The following is a 22635-nucleotide window of genomic DNA, read 5'->3' as shown; positions in this document are numbered from 1 at the left end:
AGGTGAATGAATGAAGTGGGCAGATATTTGAACAACTCTGAATTACAGACATGTCTTGTGTTAATTTACAGAGGGCAATATAGAGCCTTAAGTTCTGTTTCATCAGGATCTAAGCACACTGCAAATATTACTTTTAAATTGCAACCATTTCAGGTAAACCGCAGAAATTATATCATTGTTTTTATAACTACCAAATAATCTTTAACCTCACACAAGCCTATTATGAGATAGACCACTAGCAACCACTAAGAGATTTGAGAGGAAGGAGATATTTTTGCTTCCCAAATCCCCTGGAGTGGTAGTTTGCAAAGACATAAGAACAAGGATAGGTCGGAGTTGGAAGATTGTAGGAGGGTTTCAGAACAGGAGGTTCCAGAGTAGTGACACACAGGACAATGGGCTGTTGATCAGAATTGTGAAGGAGAGACATTGCTGCACCAGAAGTTAGCAAGTAACCACAAAAGTCATGGTGAATGGGGATTTCTGAGAATACAGGCCAACATCGTTTTAGGTGAGTCTGGTACTAAGTGAGAGGGGAGCTGGAGGAGCACTGGAGCAGTTGGAACTAGCAGCAGATAAGCTTGTACGAGGGTTTCAGGAGCAAACAAGTTGAGTTAGAGGTGCTGCTTATGTAGGAGGTAGTAGGTGGCCTGGATGTAGAGTTAGAAGTTTTACTAAGGATTGAGCAGGGATCAGAGGATGTCAGCTGTCTGATTGGGGGATCTTTTTCTCTTAGTATATATTAAAATAGACAAATTGCAAATATCTTTATCTTGTATGCCTTCATATCAGAATGTGGATGCCATGGGGCATCTGTGCACTTCTGTTTTCTTTGAAGAATTTTATTCAAGCATGTCATATTAGATGATCCTTATTGGGATTTGAACTGGAGTTTGTTGAGATGCATTTCTTCCTTTTTCCTCCAGATTTCAGTGATGCAAGCAGAGCTGGAATCACAGTGGCAAGCCAAGTGTGACCGGATGCTTGCATCAGCCAAGGAACAGCACAACCAGCAGTATCGAGAAGTCTGTGAACAGCGGGAATCCCAGCAACTTAAGATTTCACAGCTGGAGGCGAAGGTGAGGCTTCTTTTAACTTACTGTCCTTATTTCAGAATCTCTCCATAGCCATGTCCCTCCCTAGTTTTGTGCATATTTAGGGTGCACACTTCTTTAACCAAGTTTCTGTCATCTCTCATATCTCCTAATGTTTGTTGGTATCAAATTTTGTTCATTGCTTCTAGTCAGTGCTGAGTTAGCTGATTTTTGCAGCAAATGCAGTTGTTAAAATGTTTTAATAAGTTTTATTATACTATTAATGTACTAATAGTACAGTGGAATCTGGTTGTGTTCACTTGAGAAGACAGATGATGCCTCAGATTGACATCTCAAGTGCATCCTGTCCTCTGTACACCAGCTGGAGCATCAGGTTGTATGATGTACTTGACAGTGGGAGAATTCCGCAAGGATAGCACCCAAGATCAGGATTAAATCTGGGTCCCTGGAGCTGGGAGGGCAGTAGTATTAACTGTTGCTCCACTGTACTCACTTTTCTCTTATCCCAGAGCTTTGAAGTCAATTATAGCACAACCTCAACAACAATCTGCTGGAGGAACTCGGCAGGTTGAGCAGCATCTGTGGGAAGAAAAGAATTGTCGATGTTTTGGGTTGAAACCCTGGATCCATAGCACAGTATCCTGATGAAGGGTGACGTCCTGAAACATCAGCTGTCCATTTCTCTCCATAGATGTTGCCTGACCTGCTGAGTTCCTCCAGCGCTTTGTGTGTTGATCCATAGCACCACCTCAGTTGTACTAGCTGTGAGATCTGCAAATCCAGCCCTAACTAGTAGACTCAGCATAACACTTGGCAGTAATCTACTCACTGAGTTATCTAATGCAGCCATGGTCTGTTGATGAAGCTAGTTTATGTCAGGCATTGTGGTTTTTAACTTCCTGGAGAGGCCAAGGATGCTCCAGGAGTACGGTATACTGAAGCCGGGATTTCTGCAGTCTTTAATTTGCCATTGTGTGAACATGCTGAACATTTCTATAGCAATCAAACTTTATCAATTTTACTGCTAGATGTAAGATTATTTGTATGATGCATCTGCAGAATTTGTCTCGGTATGATTATACATTGTGTTTGTGTGATAATCCTAGTTGCCCCTCCAATACAAAGTGCCTTGATTTTCCTCTGAATACTGGCACAAGCGGGGGTTCACAAATGACCTTGGCATCACCTATCTGTTGCATCTTAGAAATCATTGATTTTTTAAAAATTCTTCTGACATCCTCTGCTGTTCCAAGTTTCTCAATGAAACATCCTATTAGCTCTGCTCTTTAGTGATTGGACAAGTTGATTATCAAATATGCAAGCCCCTCTTGACTGTACATCTTTATCCAGAGCAATTTCAGCTCCATTTATAGGGTGCTTGTACTTCCCATTATTTCTCTTTCCTGTGTGCACTAAGTTGTTCCTGTTTTTACAGGGTGTTCATAAACTTTAGGTCCAAAGCAAAACGAAAAACCAACTCCTGATAGATGTCACTGTAATGATTTATTACTCCTGCCAGTGGTTCCATTAACAGAATCCAACAAATGGGAGCAGGAGGAGAGTGTTCCACCATTCAATGCAATCAATCTGCTTTAACTGCACTTTCCCACGTGATTCCTTATTTCCTCCCCCTCCTCCCCCCTTCATGAATTCATGTAGGTCATCAGACCCAGGGGAACAGATTACTTTTAGTTTCATTAATACTAATTTCTTTAAGATCTTCCTTCTCCTTGTAACCTTGACTTCCCACTGCTTATGGGATGTCTTGTGCCTTCTAACCTGATGACAGTTGTAAAGTCTTTGTTTAATGCCAGGACTGTTTCCTTGTGAATGTTACAATTTCTTCTGTCTCTGGCTGAAAGTGTTTACTTTTGCTAATCTCTTCCTATCTGCATACTAATGGCAGCTTTTACAATCTTTTTAAATAACATGCTAGTTTACTCTTTTCATTCCTTAATTCTTTGCTGAAATTGTAAATCTACTCAGTCACCTCACTGTTAATTTTAGCAGTGTTAGTGAACTAATTCATAGGATTGCAAAGTTATCATAGAAATCTACAGCACAGGAGAAGCCTGTTTTGCCCATTGTGTCCAGATTGGCTGAAAACACTGTGGAACTAATCTCACTTTCCAGCTCTTGTACAGAGTGTTTATTCAGGTATTTTTAAAAGCAAAAAAAAAGCAGATGATAGAAATCTAAAATAATAACAGAAAATGCTCAGTCATGGCAGTGACTGTAAGGAGTTTGTGCGTTCTCCCGTGTCTGCGTGGGTTTCCTCCGGGTGCTCTGGTTTCCTCCCACATTCTAAAGACGTACGGGTAGGTTAATTTGGGGGTTTAAAATGGGCGGCGTGACTCGTTAGGTTGGAAGGACCTGTTACCACGCTGTATTTAAAATTTAGAAACAAATACCCAACAATTTCTCTGGGGAAAGAAACAGTTAACACTTTGAGTTGATTATCTATTGTCAGAACTAGAAAAGTGAGAAAACTTGCTGAGGAGTGTGTATGCAGAGGGGCTGAAGGGCAAGACAATCTAGGAAAAACAATGCTGTTATTCTTGTCTATGAGAGGGTAGTCATTGCTTTTTAATCATCGCTGATCTGCCCAAGGGGGGTGTACACAGAGGAAGACAAATGAGAATGGGGGGGAGGAAACAAACCAAACTGAAACTTGAAACTTCTTGGTAATCTGAAACAAGAATGCTGGAAATACCCATCAGTGAGGTAACAATTAACAAGCTGCCTTTGTGTTAAGTGTCAAGTCACCCACCTGTAAGACTAATTTGAGTTTTTCTCCTTCCATGCACACTACCTTGTTTGCATTCCCAGTGTTCTTTTAGTTCAGAATCACTCCTGATTTAATTAATCTACACCATCATGGGGTTAGGAATAACACGTGGTTAAAGACCAGCTGCATAAACGTATAAGGACTAAAGGAGTAGGAGGGTTTGCTGGAAGGGTTTGGTACGTTGGTCAAGTTCAAGAGATTGTTAGATGAGCATATGGAGGAATTTAAGTTAGAGGGATATGTGGGAGGAAGGGGTTAGATAGTCTTAGGTGTGGTTTGAAGGGTGGCACAACGTGGTGGGCCGAAGGGCCTGTATTGTGCTGTATTGTTCTATGGTTCTATGGTAAATAGAAGGAAGCGCATCTGGGGTACAAACAATGGTACAAAGCGGTTGAGTCGAATGACCTGCTTCTGTCTGTAAATTTTAATGTGATAAAGTTGGGGTAGAAGGAGTGATGGGTATCGCTGTACATCTGACGTGCTGCTGCGTTCTCACATGGTGACTTTTCCCCCAATATCCAGTTGGCGACGTTGAAGGAGTCTCGTGTCACGGAGGAAGCGAAGCTCTTGTCTCTCCAGGAACAAGCAGATGAGCTACAGGCCCTGAAGGAGCGGGTAATGATGCTTGCACTAACCAAGCTCCTTACTGTATTGAAACCCTTAAACTATTCAGCTGTGCATCAGCTTTGTACAGCCCTGGTGAGGGAAGGGGATAGGAAAGGGATGTAGATGCAGGGGTGGAAGTTGCCTGACCAGTCTGGGTGACAAGGAGGCTCGATGGGCCGATTGGCCTACTCCTGCTCCTTCGTCTTGTGATCTTGTGAGCCAAAAGATAAAAGAATTTGCATTGCAGCTTTTCCAAACTTTGGGCAAGTTCCAGTGTTTCCCAGATGATGACAACCCTCTGGAGTGTGAGTGTTGTGGTAATGCAGGAAGCATGATAGTCAATTTGTTCACAACAAGATCCCACAAACAGTGATACAATGGTTCAAATCATCACTTTCAGTTTCATTGATTGAGGAATAAATATTGGATGAGTGTAAAGAGGAACAATTTTACACCATTGGTGTTCTGTTTTACATCTACTGCCAGATGGCTGGCAGAACCTTAGTTTGACTCATCAAGGAAGTTATGGTGTACTGCTTGCTTTTTGAAAGGCATTGTGAGCTGATATTGCATGAATTGCCAGCCTTAGTTGGAGTGATAAGTACCTGGAATGGGATTTGGAACCCACAACCTTTGGACCGAGCTGAGTGCATCACTGCTGAGCCCTTAATTCTCTGAACTGCACAGGCAATGTGATTTTTGGGTGAGGGAGAGATTTGGAATTTGGTGTCTTATAAGATCAGCAGTGCAATCTGGTGGGTGTATTGAAGCTTTGGGTTCAGTACTTGGAGGAGTCAGGAATGTTACTGTCATTTGTTAGCTTCTCTGAAAATAAATCAGTCTCTTTAGAGCCAATGTTATAGAGTATTCGATCTATGGAGTTAGGTTACAGATCATTCATGATCTTGTTAAATAGGGCAAGAGACTTAATGGGCTAAATGCCCTTTTCTAGTTTATAAGGATCTGTGAATCCCTCACTTTTAACCTTGGCTCTCGGTTTTTTAAGTATTCATTTTCAGGATCTGGGTTATTACAAGCAAGCCCAGCACTTGTGGCTCTCCCTAATCACCCTTGAGAAGATGGTGACGAGCTACTTTATTGAACTGCTGCTGCATTTCTGGTGAAGGTGTGCACCCAGGATACTGTGGGGCAGGAAGTTCTAGGATTTAGACCCAGCGATGACGATGGACTGGCCGTGTATTTCCAAGTCAGGATGGTGTGTGTGATTTGGAGGGGGACCTGCAGGTGCTGGTGTTCCATGAACCTGCTGCCCTTGTCCTTTGTGGTAGAGGTCACAGGTTTGGGAGGTTCTGTTGGAGTAGCCTCGGCAAGTAACTGCCATTCATTTTGTTGCTGGTGCACACCACAGCCACTGTGCAGTGATGGTAGAGGGAGTCGATGTTCAGGTTAGTTGATGAGTGCAGGTCAGCTGGGCTACTTTGTCCTGGATGTTATCAAACTTCTTGAGCATTGCTGGTGAAAAGGCTTTTGGGTGAGTCAGTTGGTGCCAGATACTCAGCCTCTGACCTGAACTGATTCAACGTCGGCCTCAAAATCTATCTTGCTGGCAAATGTCTTGCGTTGAGCCACATCACGAATAACCTCCAGTGTGGTTTGTGACTCAAGATGAGCTTCCAATTGTGCTTCGCTAATATTGCCTGATTTCCCTCCTATCAATTCACCTTCCGCTCAAACCCACATTATTTAAGTTTCTAGACTTGATTGTACCAACCCAGTCCCATCTTCCATTCTGAATAATGTGGAATTCTGACATATCTGTTTACTCACCAGGTACCAATATACAAAACCCAATGCTCCCTGCTTGTACTGGCTCCCATCTTACCAATCATTTTAAATCCTCCTTTGGGTTTGCCCTTCTCTATCATTGTTCCTCCTTCAGCTCTCCAGTATCTTTGTCCTCCTTCACTTCTAACCTATTGCACTTCCCTGATTTTCTACGTCGCTGTGTTGGTAGCTTCCCTTGAATTTGTGGTCATGCTAACGAGGCCCCATGCTCTGCCATTTCATCCCTAAACTGCTATTCCTCCTCTTTAGGGCACTCTTTAAAACCTGCTGTTTTGACTATATTTTTGTTCATTTGTCCTAATATCTCCTCGTATGTCTCAGTGCAAAATTTTGTTTGATAATGATCTTCTGAATCACTTTGAGACTGTTTACTATATTATTACTATGTACTATACTAATGTCAGTTTTTGTTTTAATTAATGGCTATGATTGGATAACCTTTTTAAATCCTTTGCGAATGAGTGAGTGCTTTCATTATTAAACGATGCAGCACATTTGCCCACAGTATTTGTACTATAATGGTGCACAACAGGGCAGAAGTGGATCTTACCCCTCTGGCTATTTTTCCTACTCCCTCTTCCCCTCACCTCTCCAGCCACATTTAAGTGTTGTGAGACACGTACTCGGTAGAGAAATAGTGCAAGAAATATAACATCTAATCAGTAATCACAACCTTACAAAGAATTGCTTTTGCAATACCATAATTTATTTGGGCAAACAAGGAGTAGCTTTGCATTTCCAAAGAACTAATAATAAGGTCATACAGCCAAGGTCATTGACTAACATTATAGCATTAAGACCGGGAAGATTGGGTGTTGTGATCAGCTGAAAAGCCATTTGTCTGAAACAAGATTGAAACTTGCTCTGAATGATTAGCTCTTCACTCGTTCTGAATGAATGCTGCAGAGTTTCGTCTCTTAAATCAGTCCCTTCGGGTACGGTTTCTGGTTTCCTGTCTAAGTGACAGCTTGGTACGAGTTTGCCCTACAGCCAAGAAGAACTGTTGTGGTAGAGATGCTTTTGCACACATGCATTCTTGAGTGCTGTCTCTGTATTTTACAGTATTCATCCTTGGAGCAAAGAGCTGTTGCAATGAAGGAACACTATGAAGGGCGCATTCAGGAACTTCAACAGCAAGCCCCTGTGGCCAGTGAAGCACTTCGTCCAGACAACACCGCTGAGGAGGTATGGAGAGTAAACCAGCAGTGCCATCGTCGAGTTTCTAAGTACCCCTGTGGATTAACTTATATTTTTGCCAACTTTTGCTAGATTTTTTTAAATAGTATTTTAATTGCGCCTGTTGCCGCCTTCTGCGTCAATCCTAGCCAAATTCCCAGACTGTTATTTAGTAGCCAGTCACTAGAGGGTGCGTGAACGGAGCCTGGGTTCTGTCGTTTTAATCTTCCAAGGTCAAAATGCGTGATGTACTGTCACTGAGATTTGAAACGTTTGGTGACAAAGGACTGTCTGTGGTGTTCCACTGTGCTGTTGCTCAGGGATCCAGAGTTCATAGATGAATATGTGGTGGATTCAGCAAGGTGATCAGGCTTAGTCTGCCTTGCTGAGACCTGATATTCTCAGTGCAGTGGTCACCATTAGTTTAATACAGATCCCGAAACGTTTGCTGTGTGTGTCCCTTTGTATAGTTTCTAGCACCATTTAAACTAGAAGCACATACTATCTAGTTTGCAAAATCTCTTGTATCTAAATGGCTGGACACTGTGCAAGTGTGATGTTACTTGAATCTTTAGGCCCTTCATTCCCATCCCCCCCCCCCCCCCCCCCCCCAACATTCGAAGGGGGGTATTTGTCTTTTTATTGGGTTTAATCATGTTGCATGGTTAGAACTGAATGATATGGTGCAAAATGTATTGATTTTCCCTTTCTCTTCTCCAGTCCCCCCACCACCCCCCCCCCCCATGGTCCAAGCACCACCACACCTACCCCTTTTTGGAAATCTTTCTGTGTAAAGAGTAGCAGGCAACCATGATCTCCCTGCTTGCAAGTCTCTATGACTAAACTTGTCAGCGAGTGACAGTGAGTGCCACACTGCCCTGTATCGAGAGCTGCTCTTCTGAGCTTGAGTTGAAGCCCTTATTTTGGGGTGCTTCAAAAGGATTTTCAGCTGAGTGCTTGATGGGGACATTCAGCAGCATTAATGGAAATATCACCTTCCCGTTGATTCTTTCATTGTCTTGCAAAATCAGACTCATTACCTGTGTAACGCATGATAAATCTTCCTGTAGGTGAAGAAAATCATGAATGGCGTGTTTCAGTCGGTGCGCAGAGAGTTTGACCTTGATGAAATGTACAGTGGAAGATCAGTTCTTGGCATCATCATGAACACCATCAAGGTATAGACTTCAGCTGGCTGCATGCCTGACATCTGTGTCTGTGCACAGGTCTTGACAATGGGGTCTGGTGTATCCCTTTCCTTGACTTGCTCCCCTTGTATTGCAAAATAAATGTCATCTGCAAATAGAGCTGATACATCAATTCCCATATGACCCAGGTTGTTGTACCTCCTATAGCAAGTGTTGATTTGGGGCTTGGTCCGTTTATTTTTGCACAATATGCATTTGCATAGCATCTTTAATATCCTCTGGTGTTTGAGGCAAAATTTGACAGTGTTATTGGAATTGGTTTATTATTGTCGCATGTACTGAGATACAGTGAAAAGCTTAGCTTTGCATGCCATCATTTCAAAACACAAGTATGTTGAGGTAGCACAAGGGAAAAGCAATAACAGAATGTAGTGTTAACAGTTGCAGAAAAAGTGCAGGTAGACAATAAGGTGCAAGGCCCACGACTAGTAGATTGTGAGGTAAAGAGTTCTTTTACTGTACAAGAGGCCCATTCAGTAGCCTTCTAACAGTGGGATAGAAGTTGTCCTTGAGCCTAGTAGTGCGTGGTTTCAAGCTTTTGTTTCTTTTGCCCAAAAGTCAGGAGAAGGGAATGTGAGGTGCACAAGAGGTCAGAAGTTGAGAATACAATATTTCTCTACAAGCTTTCCAGCTCTCTGCTGTTCCTGCACTTACACTGGAAAACGATGGGAACATGGGGAGAGTAAAAAGTAGGGTTAACGTAGGATGAGTATATATGGGTGGTTGGTCATCCCTGTTCTCTGCTGTTTCTCTCTGACCTCATGCTGCCGTAGATAGTCCATCTATGTATCTCAACATCAACGTACCTATGATGAGCACTACTCTATCATTCTGAGCTGGCACAAAGTACCATTGAGAAACTGATGTATATAAGAAAGATCAAAAATATATTAAATGAGGAATTAGAATTGTTTGTGGGAAGTAAATTTAATTTTACTGAAAATTTACTAAACTACCGTCAGCACCCGTGAATGGCCTGATTAAGCTGCATGAGGAATTGGCACCTGAAGTAAACAGTGCAAAGCCCTATTCAGATTCTGATTATTCAGATCAGTTCTGTTGTCATGTACATTAAGGTGCAATGAGATCCCTTGCTGTCATGAAGCATGCAGGGTAAACCGTAAACATGGTAATAATAAATACAGTGACAAACGCAAAGCAACAGGATGGTGCAAAGTCCAGGAGTGCAAACTGAAGTGCAAAACGAAGTGCTGAAGTGATGGTATTGAAAGTATGATGTATAGATTTCCAAAAGTTTGATGGGAATGCTACATCAAGGTCTATTACCCAAATTCAAAGCGGTTGTGGTTCAGGGTAAACCCAGGGACTGGATGACAATTTGGCTGAAGGGTGGAAAATGGTACTGATTCCAGTTATGGAAGCAAAATGTAGCCACTGGAAATCTGAAATTAAAAACACAAAATATTGGAAACATTCACGGGTCAGGTAGCATCTGCAAAGGGAAATGGTTAACGTTTCAGGTTGGCGATCTTGCATCTGAACTTTACCCAGTGAGGCAAGTACTGAATAATGAAGTTCTTAAGTTATCCTAATGCTCCAGACTGAGAAACCCAATTAGTCAGTTTTTTTTTAAGATAAGATATCTTTAGTCACTTGTACATCGAAACACACAGTGAAATGCACCTTTATGCGTAGAGTATTCTGGGAGCAGCCTGCAAGTGTCGCCACACTTCCAGTGCCAACATAGCATGCCCACAACTTCCTAACCCGTACGTCTTTGGAATGTGGGAGGAAACCGGAGCACCCGGAGGAAACCCGCACAGACACAGGGAGAACGTACAAACTCCTTACAGACAGTGGCTGGAATTGAACCCGGGTTGCTGGTGCTGTAATAGCGTTATGCTAACCACTACACTACTGTGCCTGCCAGTTTTGCCATTGATACCAAAATAGCACTGATATCAGAATTGGAAGAGTCGGCTTGTAAATTGTACAATGAACTAGACCAAACAAGCTGACTGCAGCCAGTGAAAATTAACACTGAGAAGATTAAAGTACTGCACATGAGGAAAAATAAGCTTGTTGGTGAAATAGACCATGAAACTGAAAGACCCCCAGGAGTCTTTAATAGATTCGTGGCAATGCAGAGTAGCAGTTAAAGCAAACCTGCTGTTAAACATCATTGCCAATTAATAGTGCAAATTGGAGGGAGAGAGAGTGAGAAAGTCACAGCTGTCATTACAAAGACCTTGAGTATTTTATTAATTTCTGTTGACTGAGACAAGAAAATAAAAACATAAGAAATCAGTGCTGGAGTAACCTTATGGTCTTTTTACTCCCTCTCCATCATTCAGTAAGAATCTGGCTGATCTGATCATTGCCTCAGCTCCACTTTCTTGCCTGTTCTCCATAACACTTTTAGTCCAAAAATCTGTCCATCCCAGCTTCAAATGTATTCAGTGAATCAAGCTCCACCACTCCCTGGAGTAGAAAAATTGAAGGATTTACAACTTCTGAGAAGAAATTTTCCATCTGAAATGGAGTCCAAATTAATTGAAGCATACTTTGGAACAGGATTGCTCTAATCTTTTCTGACAAAATAACTTGATCCTAGCAATAAATTGTCAATTATTGTTGAAGTACAATGTTGGCACCCCTGTGTCAGGCATCAAGTTACCAAAGAGGATGTGCTTTGTAAACTTGAAGGCGGTTGCAGAAGTGTAGTGTGGTTAGGGGAATGGAAAAGTACATTGAGTTGACTATACTGTCACAGTCAGTGGGGTGGGCAAGAAGGGGGGAGAAACAGAATTTATGAAACTAATTTCTCCCAGCAGAAGCAAACTAATTTCTCCAGTAAAATGCAGACAGTAGAAGTGGTTGCCTGTTAGTTTCTTGTAGAAAATCAATCGTGGTCACTTCTGCTCTGCATAATTGACAGTGGTGTTACTCAATCTTCTGTGCACTTGTCTGAGCAGAGCCTTAAATTTATGTGATGATGCAGGTTCAAACTATAAATATTACATTCAAGATTCATGTTAGGAAATTCATCCTCAAGCATAGTAATCAATAATAGACTTCAAGGGGTTATAGAGGATCAAAAGTCCTGGAATCTTTTAAGCAACTGTATTTTAAAATTTAAAAAAAACTTAACATTGCAACATGAAGACTACAAACTCGAACCAAATATCTGTGGTGGTATTTACCCTGAACTTGAGCTGAAAGATCTGACCCCATTTCCTGCATCCCTTTAAATTCTTTTCCTCATTGACCCCTCCACAGTAATCTTGAATCTTGACATAATTTTGCTTCTGCCATTAACGTTGAAGAAATTTCTCCTGCTGTCTGTTCCAAATCTCTGGCATTTAGTCTGGTATTTTTGGCTCCTTGATTCTTTTTCCTTTGATTATTGGAAAGGGTGCTACTACACACCCACCCAGTTTCATTATTTTAGAGAGATCTGTTATGTCCCCACATAAGTGAAGTGACCCATGATATTCGGAATGAATGAATAAACATGCCTCCCTCCAAGAGAAAAGTATGACTTGTTCTGGGATTGGCCCAGAAAACCCATAAAATGGGCCATTAACTAGGAGGTGTGACAATGCTGACAGGCTATTAAAGCATTCAGTCAAACCTTTTGCTGTCCTCATCAGCCTCCAGAAATGCATAGGTTAATGGACTGAAATCGACAACTGTGGGCCCTTTATTTCCTTCACCCCTTCAAACCCATGGTTATTCTTCAGGAGCCAAGATAGTGTGTTGGCAAGGAATTCAACCCAGGATCATTGTGATCGAGTCTCATCTCTAGAGCCATCTACATGTATTAATTCCACAGAGGTTGGTACTCTAAAACTTGTCTGGATTAGATCCACATCAGACAGCGTCTCGTAGGTCCCTGAGGGGACCTGACTTGCCACGGTGTTAGTTTTACAGACTTTTTTTTCTTCCTCTTCCCCAACAGGCAGTGACCCTCCAATTCTTGTGCCAAGACCAACCCCATACAAGAAGTGACGATGAGGACGAAGAATCTGAGGGTGAGACTGAAGAGAAGGCAGCTTCTCCGGTCAACAGTCAGAACGTTAAGGTAGATACCAACACTGCTGAAGGAGTGAGTGGAGCCGTGCATGAAGAGGGTCCCACAGCACCAGAAGTGGATCAGTTAAGTGAGGTGACTTCATCCAGCTACCCACCTGGGGCCATTGAGCATGAAGAAAATCAGGCTGAAGCCCAGGATTCAAAAGCACCAGAATTGGACCAGCCAGAGACGCCTTTGACTCATGCTCGAAACATTCCTGCTCTTTCACTGAATCCCCCTGCAGGAGATGACCTGGGGAACAACCCAGGACACATGGAGGAATGGACGGGTGAAAAAGATGAGAAGGAAGTGTTAGCACCTCCACCTGACCCAGCAGATCTCCCTGGCAGTGAAAGATCTCTTCAAGATGCGGAGGTCCAAGAGGATGAAGGGACACCAGAGAAGAAACGTGACCATGTGAGTAAAGTGCAGCACAGCGAATTGGACAGGGATTCACTTCCAAACAGGTCAACAGCCGGTGAAAGACAGGAAGATCAACCTCAGGCACACAGCAACAGCATCTCTGAAGTTCAGGAAGTTGCTGAGCCTTCAGAAACCCTCCAAGCACTTAATGGGAACAAAGGGAGCCCTGAAATCCCAGAAGGTTCGGCACTTCAATCAAGCCAGGCTTCTTCGGAGCATGATATGTTGCATGTGGCAGAACATGGTTCCAATACTGTGAAACCAGTTCCAGAACCTAAATCTGTCTCCTCAACAAACTCTTCCAGGTAAGCAGCACGTAAGGGGGCCTGTGGCCAGTGTTGGTTCAAGTGAGTACCAAGCTGAAAAGATAAAATGAGAAGTAGTAGTGAAATAAGGAATTGAGGGCGAAGAGGTGACAAGAGATGAGGTACTGGCAGCGAACGTAAAAAGTAATCCCAGAAGTCTACTATAGATATCCATATAGTAAATGGGGAATAAGAGGGCCAGCTTGGGGAAGAAAATGGAAATTTCTCTACGGAAGCAGAGGGCACAGCTGAGGAACTAAGCAAGTACATCTTTTTTAATGCAAGGGAGATGCTGCTGCAGTGGTTATTGAGTGACTGGACTATGAAAAAAGAGATTGTACTGGAAAGGCTAGTTGGATTTGGAGTAGATGTCGAAACATCTGATGCAATGCATCTGAAACTTCCCTTTAAAGTTGAAGGAAGGGACAAATTATCCCATTCGTCCTTGGATGGGTGGTGCCAGGGAACTAGAGATCTTCAAATGGAGTACAATTTTTAAAAAATGATCAAACCCAGAAACACTCAGCAGGTCAGGCAGCATCTATGGGAAGTTGAACTTTGTTGATGGGGAAGTTTTTAGGAAAAAAGTAATCCAGGACAAAATATAATAGCTACTTGAATTGATTATGGGTTAATTAATGGAAGCTATCACAGATTTGTAAAAAGAAAATCGTGTTTAACTAACAGAAGATTTTTGAAGTAGCAGAGGGTTGATGAGGGCAATGGGACAACCTCAAAATTTGTAGATGATACAAAAACTGTAAGCGAACAAGCAAGGAGGACAGTGACACTATTTTGAGGATATCGATTAGTTAATGGAACAGCAGATATATTGGAATTGAAATTTAATGCAGAAAAGTGTGAACTGGTGATCAGTAGATTGAGGATGGGTAATATAAAAGTAATATTTTAAAGGGAGTGCAGGAATAGAGACTTGGCTGCACAAGTCTTTGAAGGTGGAAGGACAGGTCAAAACGATTTTAAAAATGGCTTCTTGAATAGACAAAGTAGAAAAACGAGATGTCTACGATGAACTTTCATAAACATTCATTTACCCACAACTGCAACATAGCGTCCAGTTCTGGTTGTGGCACTGGGAAGGCCTGAGGAAGTGATGTTATGGGGAATGGAAGGAGAAACTGGGATTATTTTCTTTAGAGCAAAGAGTTGGGAGGAGATGTTAAAGAGGTGCTTAAAAAAAAATGCAGTGTTGCATTGAGTACAAAACTGTTGTTGATGGATATGATTTAAAATTGGCAAACAAGCATGACATGAGGAAAATCTTTGTTACACAATGAGTGTTCAGCATTTGGAATGCATTGCCTGACAAGGCACTGGAGGCCTATTCAAGGTTTTCAAAAGGGGGTTTTATCACTAAGTGAAAAAACAAAATAAATTACTGGGCTCTGGGGAAAAGAACGGAAGAAATGGGACTAGCTGCATTAGTTTTACAGAGAATTGGCATTGGTTTGAAGAGCTGAATGGCCACTTGCTGTTCTGTTACTTTTCTGTTTCTGTAACTAAAGGCAAGCCCAGGGCTCATGGGTTTCCCATCCTGTGAATAACATGGGAAGGGAAAATGAAGGTAATCTGATCAAAGAATTCTGGGTCAATTTGTTCAAGTGGAAATGAAATACTGCAGTGTAGTTGAGTAATTAAAGCATGTTACATGTCCGTCTGGCATGTTACACGTCCCTCTGGGGTAATCAGTCTTTATGGTGAAGTTTAAAAGATCAGTTCAAAAGTTTTGAGTGGTTTTGCCTCTGGCTGTTCACTGTTCTAGGTTTCCCTGCCATCAGCATGCTTTGCATTCAAGATAGATGCCATGTGTACAAATACTTGTTTTATGTTATCCTCTGAAAAGCATAGTTTTACCCCATTTTGGGATAAGTGGGAAGCAAACCATGGGGATGGGAATTTATTTTTTTAGAGCTGAGTTGTTCTGAATATACTGTCTGCAATAATAATGGAATCTGATTCAGTAATGGAAAACTGCAAGCCTCTTCCCCCGAAATGTTCAGACCAAGTTAATTAAAATTGATTTTTAAGGGTGGGTGTAAGGTTTATGGAACTGATAGGCAGGTCAGCTATGATTTTAATTGAATTCCATTCTTTTATTGCTAACTTTATTAAAGGGAATTGGACATATGCTTGTGAATAGATTTCTAGGGATATTTGGAAAGAGGGACAGTGATCACTTCAGTAGCTGTTTCTCCTCTTGCACCTGAAGACTCGGTGTCCTTCTGACGTGTATGATTGTATGTGTCCTTCCTCAGCCCTCATTTTTATCTCGTGGTTGATCCTCCTGCTGTGTCCCGGTGGTAGTCTGATTCCGTTACAGGTGCCGCCTTCCCAAAAACTAAAGGAAATCACAACTGGTTCTGGGTTGAGGAGGGATGGGGAAGAGCGGGGGATCCCCTCCAGGACGTTGTACCATTCTTCTTCTATTTATTTTAACCCCAAGGTAGTCCCTGCTTGGAGGGACCTGTCACCCCCACTGTCCATTAAACAAAACTTTGCATCTTGTCTACTCTTTTGTTAGTGAGCAATTAACAATGTAGATCACTAATGCCCTGCATTTCCAGACCACGTGAATGTTCCAATGATGAATGGAAGCAGCAAGATTAGCATTAGGCTCAACTCAAAACCTGTTCAAACCATTGCCACTCCCTATTTCAGTACCTCTCAACCTTTTAAACTCTATTTGGAGAAGATCAGGAGAGTTTCCCCAGTGTCCTGGCCAATATTTATTCCTCATTTAGTGTCACTGAAACAGGTTATCTTTTTCTTTTATGGAAGCTTTCTGTGTACAGATTGGGTGCATTACAACTTTAAAGTATTTCATTGGTTGTAAAGGACTTTGTGCTGTCTTTGAATAGTTCTTTAGAGTAGACCTTTTTTTATTTCTCATGGGCACATGGTATTTTACCATTAATTATTCTTACTTGTAGGTTTACTAATTGGGTACCTTGCTATCTGGGCCTGTGGATGAGGAGTGAGTAGTTGAGTGCTGGGGCCCTTTTGAAGAAACATGTCCCCATTGCTAGTCCTCTCCAGGAATATAAACCTGTAGAGCTACCTCCAGAGTCATTGACTCGGGCTGTCAAAAGAAACCGCTGACTTTTATAACTTCCACTGTTTAGCCTTTTCAATGATGATGACGACAACGAGGGCTTGTTCAAATCAGCGACTCCAAAACTGGGAAAGACTGTGAAGCACCTGGTCGGGAAGGAGGACGAGGAGGAGGATGAGGAGGAAGTGGTAAGTGAGGTGCTGGTTGCTGGAACAGTGAAATGAGCCGAGGGCCACATTGTCACGGTGATGTTGTGTAGTGGAAAGTGGTGGCAGTGTTTGGTCCACAAGAATGAGTAACCAAGGGGTGGGGACTGTTGAGCTCTACAGAAGCCCAGCAGACCTTTTGCATAAAGGTGGTTTTTGAGATGCACTTCTGGTTTTGAAAGACTGAGGGACGGTATCTAGAAGAGGAAACCCTTTATAATTTAGGTGGTGTGGTTGGTATTGATCCCTTCCCCTCATCTGCCCTCAGAGTTCTGGTGAGGTGTTGGCTTATCCTGTCCCACATGCTGGTAAGAGGATAGGCCACATGGTTGATTATCCAGTCTGATGAGCTGCTTCTGTCAGATTCACTGGGTGCTCCTTGCTTTGGCAGGAGTTGTATACTGGCAGATTGAAGCCCACAAGTTGTCTTTGTGTGGGTTGTCAAAGAAGGAGCCTGTGGCTCTGCCCTTTGACTGTGTGGATTTTGTAGCTGAGTGTTGGTCCCAGAAAGGCTCCTTTTAATAGTGGGGAATTCAGTCCTTCAATACAAAGGGGGTGAGGGTAAATATTTTGGGTATAACAGTGTTGGCCAGTGGGTAAGGTATGAGTCCAGGTGTAGCTGATCCTGAATTTGGTCCCCTTTTCCATTCTCCTGCCCCCCAGAAGCATGTTTGACACACTCAGTAACTGATGCCAGTTGGGCTATTGAGTGATTTGTTTTTCTTTTTTTTTCGCTGTGCTTTTCCTTCTCAACTCAGAGTATGAAGGGTCGCCCACCACCAGCACCACTGTTTGGAGATGATGATGATGATGATGACTTTGACTGGCTGGGATGAGAGTGCTTCTGTTGATGCGGTATAGTTACCAAGGAGAAAGAGGTGCTTTGCAAGGAAGACGAAGTGAATCAAACACCTTTCTGGGAAACCCTGCTTCTACAGTGTTTAACTTGATGGAACTTAACATTCCAAGAGTCTCTGCATTTCTGTAACCTGCTGGTCACAGCCTCCTGGCGTGAAGCTGTGTCCCCAGTCAACACTGAATGAAACTGTGGATGAAAGTGCACTAACTCTGATTAGCACTGGTAGTGTTCCTGAACAGTATATGACTTTAATTTTCTTTTTAATCCCTGCCAAATCTCAGTAGATTTTTACTGCTGTGACAGTATTGTTCTTGGTTGTGGGGCAGCCTGAATCCACAGCAGGCATTCATGACTGTTTAATATATTACGGTGTCTGCCACAGTTTGATTGTGAATAATTTCCCCTCAGTTTTCACGTTGAATTGTTTGAGTGGTACTTGGAAGGAACAGAACATTGTCCTTGTCCTGTGTGTTGGTTAGAGTACAGCCTTCATTCAGAACAGTTATCCCTGTGCCTTAACCTTAGTCAGTTGGCCCAGCACTTACATTTTCACTACTGTTCATTGATGTTACCTGCATGGATGTGGTTCTGATTCGGAAGCCTTCATTCTCAGTAGACAACGTAATGTCCCTCTCCGATTTTATTTATGGGTTGCTATCCATTTAAAATAAATTGGTTAGCAGCCATGAAAGGAGCACAGCTGTGGTAAAGTTTAAGTAGGCTTGTGTGATGGGAATACATCATTTGCTTAAATTTATTTGTTTTGGGCCCTAACTGCTGGAGAGGGAAAATCCTTAGTTCTGCACTCCCCCTTAGTTCTGCACCCCTTCTCTCTTGCTCCTCCTATCTGCCCCCTGTAGTCTTTTCCAGTTAATGGGCTTGTTCTGGGTAAGAGGGCAGCCAAATGGTTGGGTATCCAGTCTGGAGAGGAAATCCCTGTTGTGTTCACCTGTTTCTTGGTGCCCCGTGTCAGTTTGTTCAGGCAGGAGCCACATACCAGCATAATGAAGGCCACAAGTCAAATCACATGGTTCTTCCTCTTCTACTGTGCTAATTTTATAGATATAGAACACTGCCATTGTTAACATAAGTGGAATGGTTGGCAGGCTGGTGGAAAGTGGTGTATTACTGAGAGCTGAATTCTAACCTTGTTCTTGGCAGCTAATGAGACCATGAAATAGTTCATCTGCTGGTTTTCGTAAGCAGTGCAGCATGCTGCTGCTTCCAGCTAAAGACAGCCATTATTTCTACTTTTATGTTTTCTGATCCTATTTCCCGTAGCCTCTTGTTATTTGAACTCTGGGGTTTCTATTTCCTGTAGCCTTGGGGAACCTGCCAATATGGTTTGGTATCTTCCTTTGTAAGCTGTGTGTAATTGTGAACTCACTGGCTTGGATTATCCTGAGAAACATGAGCATTTACCTGCATAAGTGCCAGGAAGCTAAGGGCTCCTGCACTTCCTGGCAGCTGGTCACTGGAGTTCCCTGACCACACACAGGACTTGACATGGAGTCCACGAGTAGATCACCAGCTCCCTGCAATTTCCCAGCAGGTTCAGCAACTCCATACAGCCGTGGAGAGTATTGTTTATGTAATTTTAATTAATTAAAAAATAATTTGATAGGGTTGTTAAGTTTTAACATTGAACAATTTTGAATGTTGAGGGACATTTGTAAACTATGCCATTGTTTGACAGTTCAGCCTGTGGAGATGTGGCTGGGCCTGTGATGTCTGTTACAGCCAGACTTTTGCTGCATGGTTGGAGATGGCTTCACAGGCTGAGTTGCTGCTTGAAGATCCAGGTGTGTGCAGGGGACCAGTGAGTGTGGGAGGTCTGCTACCTCTGGGAAATTCTGGAACCATTTGTTAAAGTGCGGGCAGATGCAGGCCTGATTCTGGATGATGTGAATTGACTGACACATCACATGAAAGATTCTGAATCTTCTGCATGTGCCTTCATACAGATTTGTTAATGTGTATAAATCTTGGCTCACAATTTAACTTGGTCTCTTCTCAATCATTTTTGTTTTATTCCAATCTCTGCAGTGGTGACCACCCCCCCCCCCCCCCGTGTTTATACGGCTATCTCCTCCTTCAGGAAAGTACCAGCCTAATTCTGCAGCTTGCTTCTCATCTACAAAGGCTCTTTTCTACCAGATATCATTTAATGACCACTGGCTGCCTTCCCTTGGGCCTGGATACTGGGACTGCTGCCATAGCCCTAGAATGGAAGGAAGGTCACTTAGCCCCCATCCCTCCCTGGATCATCAAGAAGATCCAGCTTGTCCTGGAGCTCAAGTCCACCTTCCTGCCCAATTCCCATTCCTCTCAACACTATCAGACGTGGCCTTCACGATACACCATGTGCACCAAGTCTTCTCTTTGTTTCCCACTTGCAGCTGAACAGACCAGCTAGTTTAAATAAAACACTCAAGCATGATTGGTTCAAAGTCCTTTCAGCTAGACTACTATCTCCAACAACTCGATAAAAATCGCATCAAGTTTTATAAGGACAATCCCATGCTGGAAGACAAAATCAAAGCAAACCACAAGGGGAAACTCTCCTTTATTGGAACATATAGCATACAGCCATACAAGTGCAAATGTTCTACATAAAAGACATAATAAATTAAACATCTAATTTAAAAACATGCTTTACATTCATCTTATATCTGGCTTCATAATAACATGCAGTTTGAGGGAGAAAGCCTTTGATACAGGATGTCACTGAGGGTATAAAAGAAACTGGGACAGTTGTGACACTGGGTTGTAAAATCCCTCTAAAGCCTGAAACACACAGGATGGAAACAGGGACAAGGTGTCATAAAGGACATTTTGCACATACTCTATTTCACAGGGGGAGATGGGAAGTAGGTCAGAGCACATTTGGAGTTTATGGGCAAAAAGACAGGACTATAGAACAGCAGTGATGACAGGTAAGTGTCGAGAGACAATTTGGGTGATAATTCTGCTGAAGTTACAACACTGAATGTGGAAGGTGTTCAGAGAAAAGTAACCAAAAATATGCTGTCAAATAAAACTGGATAAACAACTACACTTGAGCACCAATCAGAGCAAAATAGCACTTACGGCTCTGGGGGAGTAGCTGTAAATAGGGGAATGGAAGCAGTAGCACTGGGCAATGTCCCATCAGCTTCGGCAGTTACTCATCCATCACCAGCTCTAGAGAGATGCTATCCCCAAGCAAGTGATTCAGGTGAAGGAAAAGTCAGCTTTTGCACTTAATTCTCAAACTGACAAGCTTCATGAGATTAAATTTGCCATTAGCACATTCAACAGTGAAAGGGCATTGATACAAGGAGCAGCAGTTGCACTATGAACAAGAGGGAGGCTAGCATTCATTTTATTGCTCAACAAAATTTTAACTGGATTAGTGATTTTAATAAAAAAGAATTGAAATAGCCTACATCTTGGAAACATTCAACTCAGTCTAGTGCTCTCCCCCTCATGCTCCAATTGAAGACATAAGATGGTACTGCATTGCTGCTCTGTAGAGTACAGGTCAGGTGGAAAGTTTAACCTTCTACCTGAGCTTAAAGTCTCAGTGTGAATGGCAATGTAGATGCAATGTTCCAAGCCTGCTGAATGGATCATATGGATGAAGCTGATTCCACAGGAGCCATGGTTCAAAATGACAGAGCCCATGTGGATTCGTTGCAGATCTGTTGCACCAGCTCACAGTTTCATTCCAAGGTAGTACCAGGCACAAAAATCAATACAACAGCAGGAAGCGATGACTTCATTTTCTATTTCCAGTTCTCTATCTATGCAACCAGTTCATGATCAAGCAAGTTACTAGAGTGCTAATTCATGGGAGCTCAACACTGGCCAACTCACACCATTGCCAACACAATTCAGGCCTGACCAGCTGTAGATTATCCATCCAGGAAGACCTCAAGCCAGCCTAGGAGGCTATGCCACAGTTTTACCTTTGGGGTGAGTGTAAGGGGGAGGTGTAAGGCACAGGCAGGCTGAAGTGCAGGAGGTTGTAGACAGATCTGTGGGACAATGACACACAGTTAGTAATTGAAATGTACCAAATGCTTCAAAAGCAAACAATCCCTGACAGCAGCTCATCTCAGAACATCCATGATCTTTTGCCAGTTTTCACGAAAGTCTCAGGAATACCAAAATTAAGTTGACTGAAGTTCTGCTGAGAAGACAGAAGGAGTGGATTGTGGGACAACAAAGAACCAGAACACAGGAAGGTGAGAATCAGGCAGTCAAACCAATGAGGCTCAATTGAAACAGCTCACGACTGCCGATAAGATTAAATAAACCCTGTACGTATGTGGACAAAATCAACCAAGGCACGTTTCCATAGTGGAGACGTTGAGGAAGGGATCTCAATATTGGAGAATTAACAAAGGAACATCAAAGTTAGTGATAGGACTGGTCCCCTAGGTAACTAGGAAGAGTTGAATTGAGCCTGCATCAAAAGGACAAGGAAGCTGAAATACTTAAATCACTATTTTGCATCAATTTGATGACAATTGTGGGGCCAAATTTTGGGCAATAACATAATCAAATGACACTTCTCTGAAATTCCCTTCCTGGGAGTTCACAGGATGATTGTGGATTTGTATCTTCCAGAACTTAATGGGCTCAATGAAATTGCAGAGGAATTGAAAATAGGATTACGAACGAGCATTAACGATACTGCCCTTTCTGATCTCAGAAGTCTCGAAACTCCTGACAATGAAGTAGTTTGGCATGTCATCGCTGTAGGACATGGACAGCCAATGACATTGACTGTGATCGTTTAAAACCACTGATGGCAAGGATACAGATCTTACAGGTGTTGGTCAGGCCCTACTCGTTTTAAAATCGTGATCAACAGTTGCAAATAAGTGGTCATGATTCAGGCTAATGAGGCAGATGGAATCAAAACAAAAATGTTCAATGGAATGGGTGACAAGTTTGGACTTGTATTTCTAATGTCGAAGTCATCCCAAACTGGCTTACAGCCCAAACGCAGGACAAAACTCTTCTTCAAAGTGGGATCATAGGATTTTTTTTGCTTCTATGCGAGCACACTGATGGCACTTCAGTTTGCCTCAATAAAAAGAAACC

At 42.5% G+C, this 22635-nt stretch overlaps 2 protein-coding genes across 7 annotated transcripts in view; one reads left to right on the top strand and one right to left on the bottom strand.

The window, feature by feature from the left end:
• Window positions 1-19542, top strand: part of fkbp15a (FKBP prolyl isomerase family member 15a) — a 66980-nt gene extending 47438 nt beyond the window's left edge. For all 3 annotated transcript variants that reach the window (XM_052037430.1, XM_052037429.1, XM_052037431.1), the window contains 7 exons: window positions 927-1079; window positions 4366-4458; window positions 7318-7440; window positions 8502-8609; window positions 12562-13403; window positions 16547-16664; window positions 17441-19542. In XM_052037430.1, the coding sequence (XP_051893390.1) occupies window positions 927-1079; window positions 4366-4458; window positions 7318-7440; window positions 8502-8609; window positions 12562-13403; window positions 16547-16664; window positions 17441-17518 (1515 nt within the window). In that variant the 3' untranslated portion in view covers window positions 17519-19542. The remainder of the gene's footprint in view (window positions 1-926; window positions 1080-4365; window positions 4459-7317; window positions 7441-8501; window positions 8610-12561; window positions 13404-16546; window positions 16665-17440) is intronic.
• A 142-nt stretch (window positions 19543-19684) lies between these two features.
• lrsam1 (leucine rich repeat and sterile alpha motif containing 1) overlaps window positions 19685-22635 on the bottom strand; it is a 66282-nt gene continuing 63331 nt past the window's right edge. For all 4 annotated transcript variants that reach the window (XM_052037432.1, XM_052037433.1, XM_052037435.1 and 1 more), the window contains one exon: window positions 19685-21560. The gene's annotated coding sequence lies outside the window, so the exon portion shown is untranslated. The remainder of the gene's footprint in view (window positions 21561-22635) is intronic.

This window comes from Pristis pectinata, chromosome 23 (genome assembly GCF_009764475.1).
Source record: "Pristis pectinata isolate sPriPec2 chromosome 23, sPriPec2.1.pri, whole genome shotgun sequence".
Lineage (NCBI taxonomy): Eukaryota > Metazoa > Chordata > Chondrichthyes > Rhinopristiformes > Pristidae > Pristis > Pristis pectinata.
Note: the sequence above shows the minus strand (reverse complement) of the source record. Positions and strands in the feature narration are given on the sequence as shown.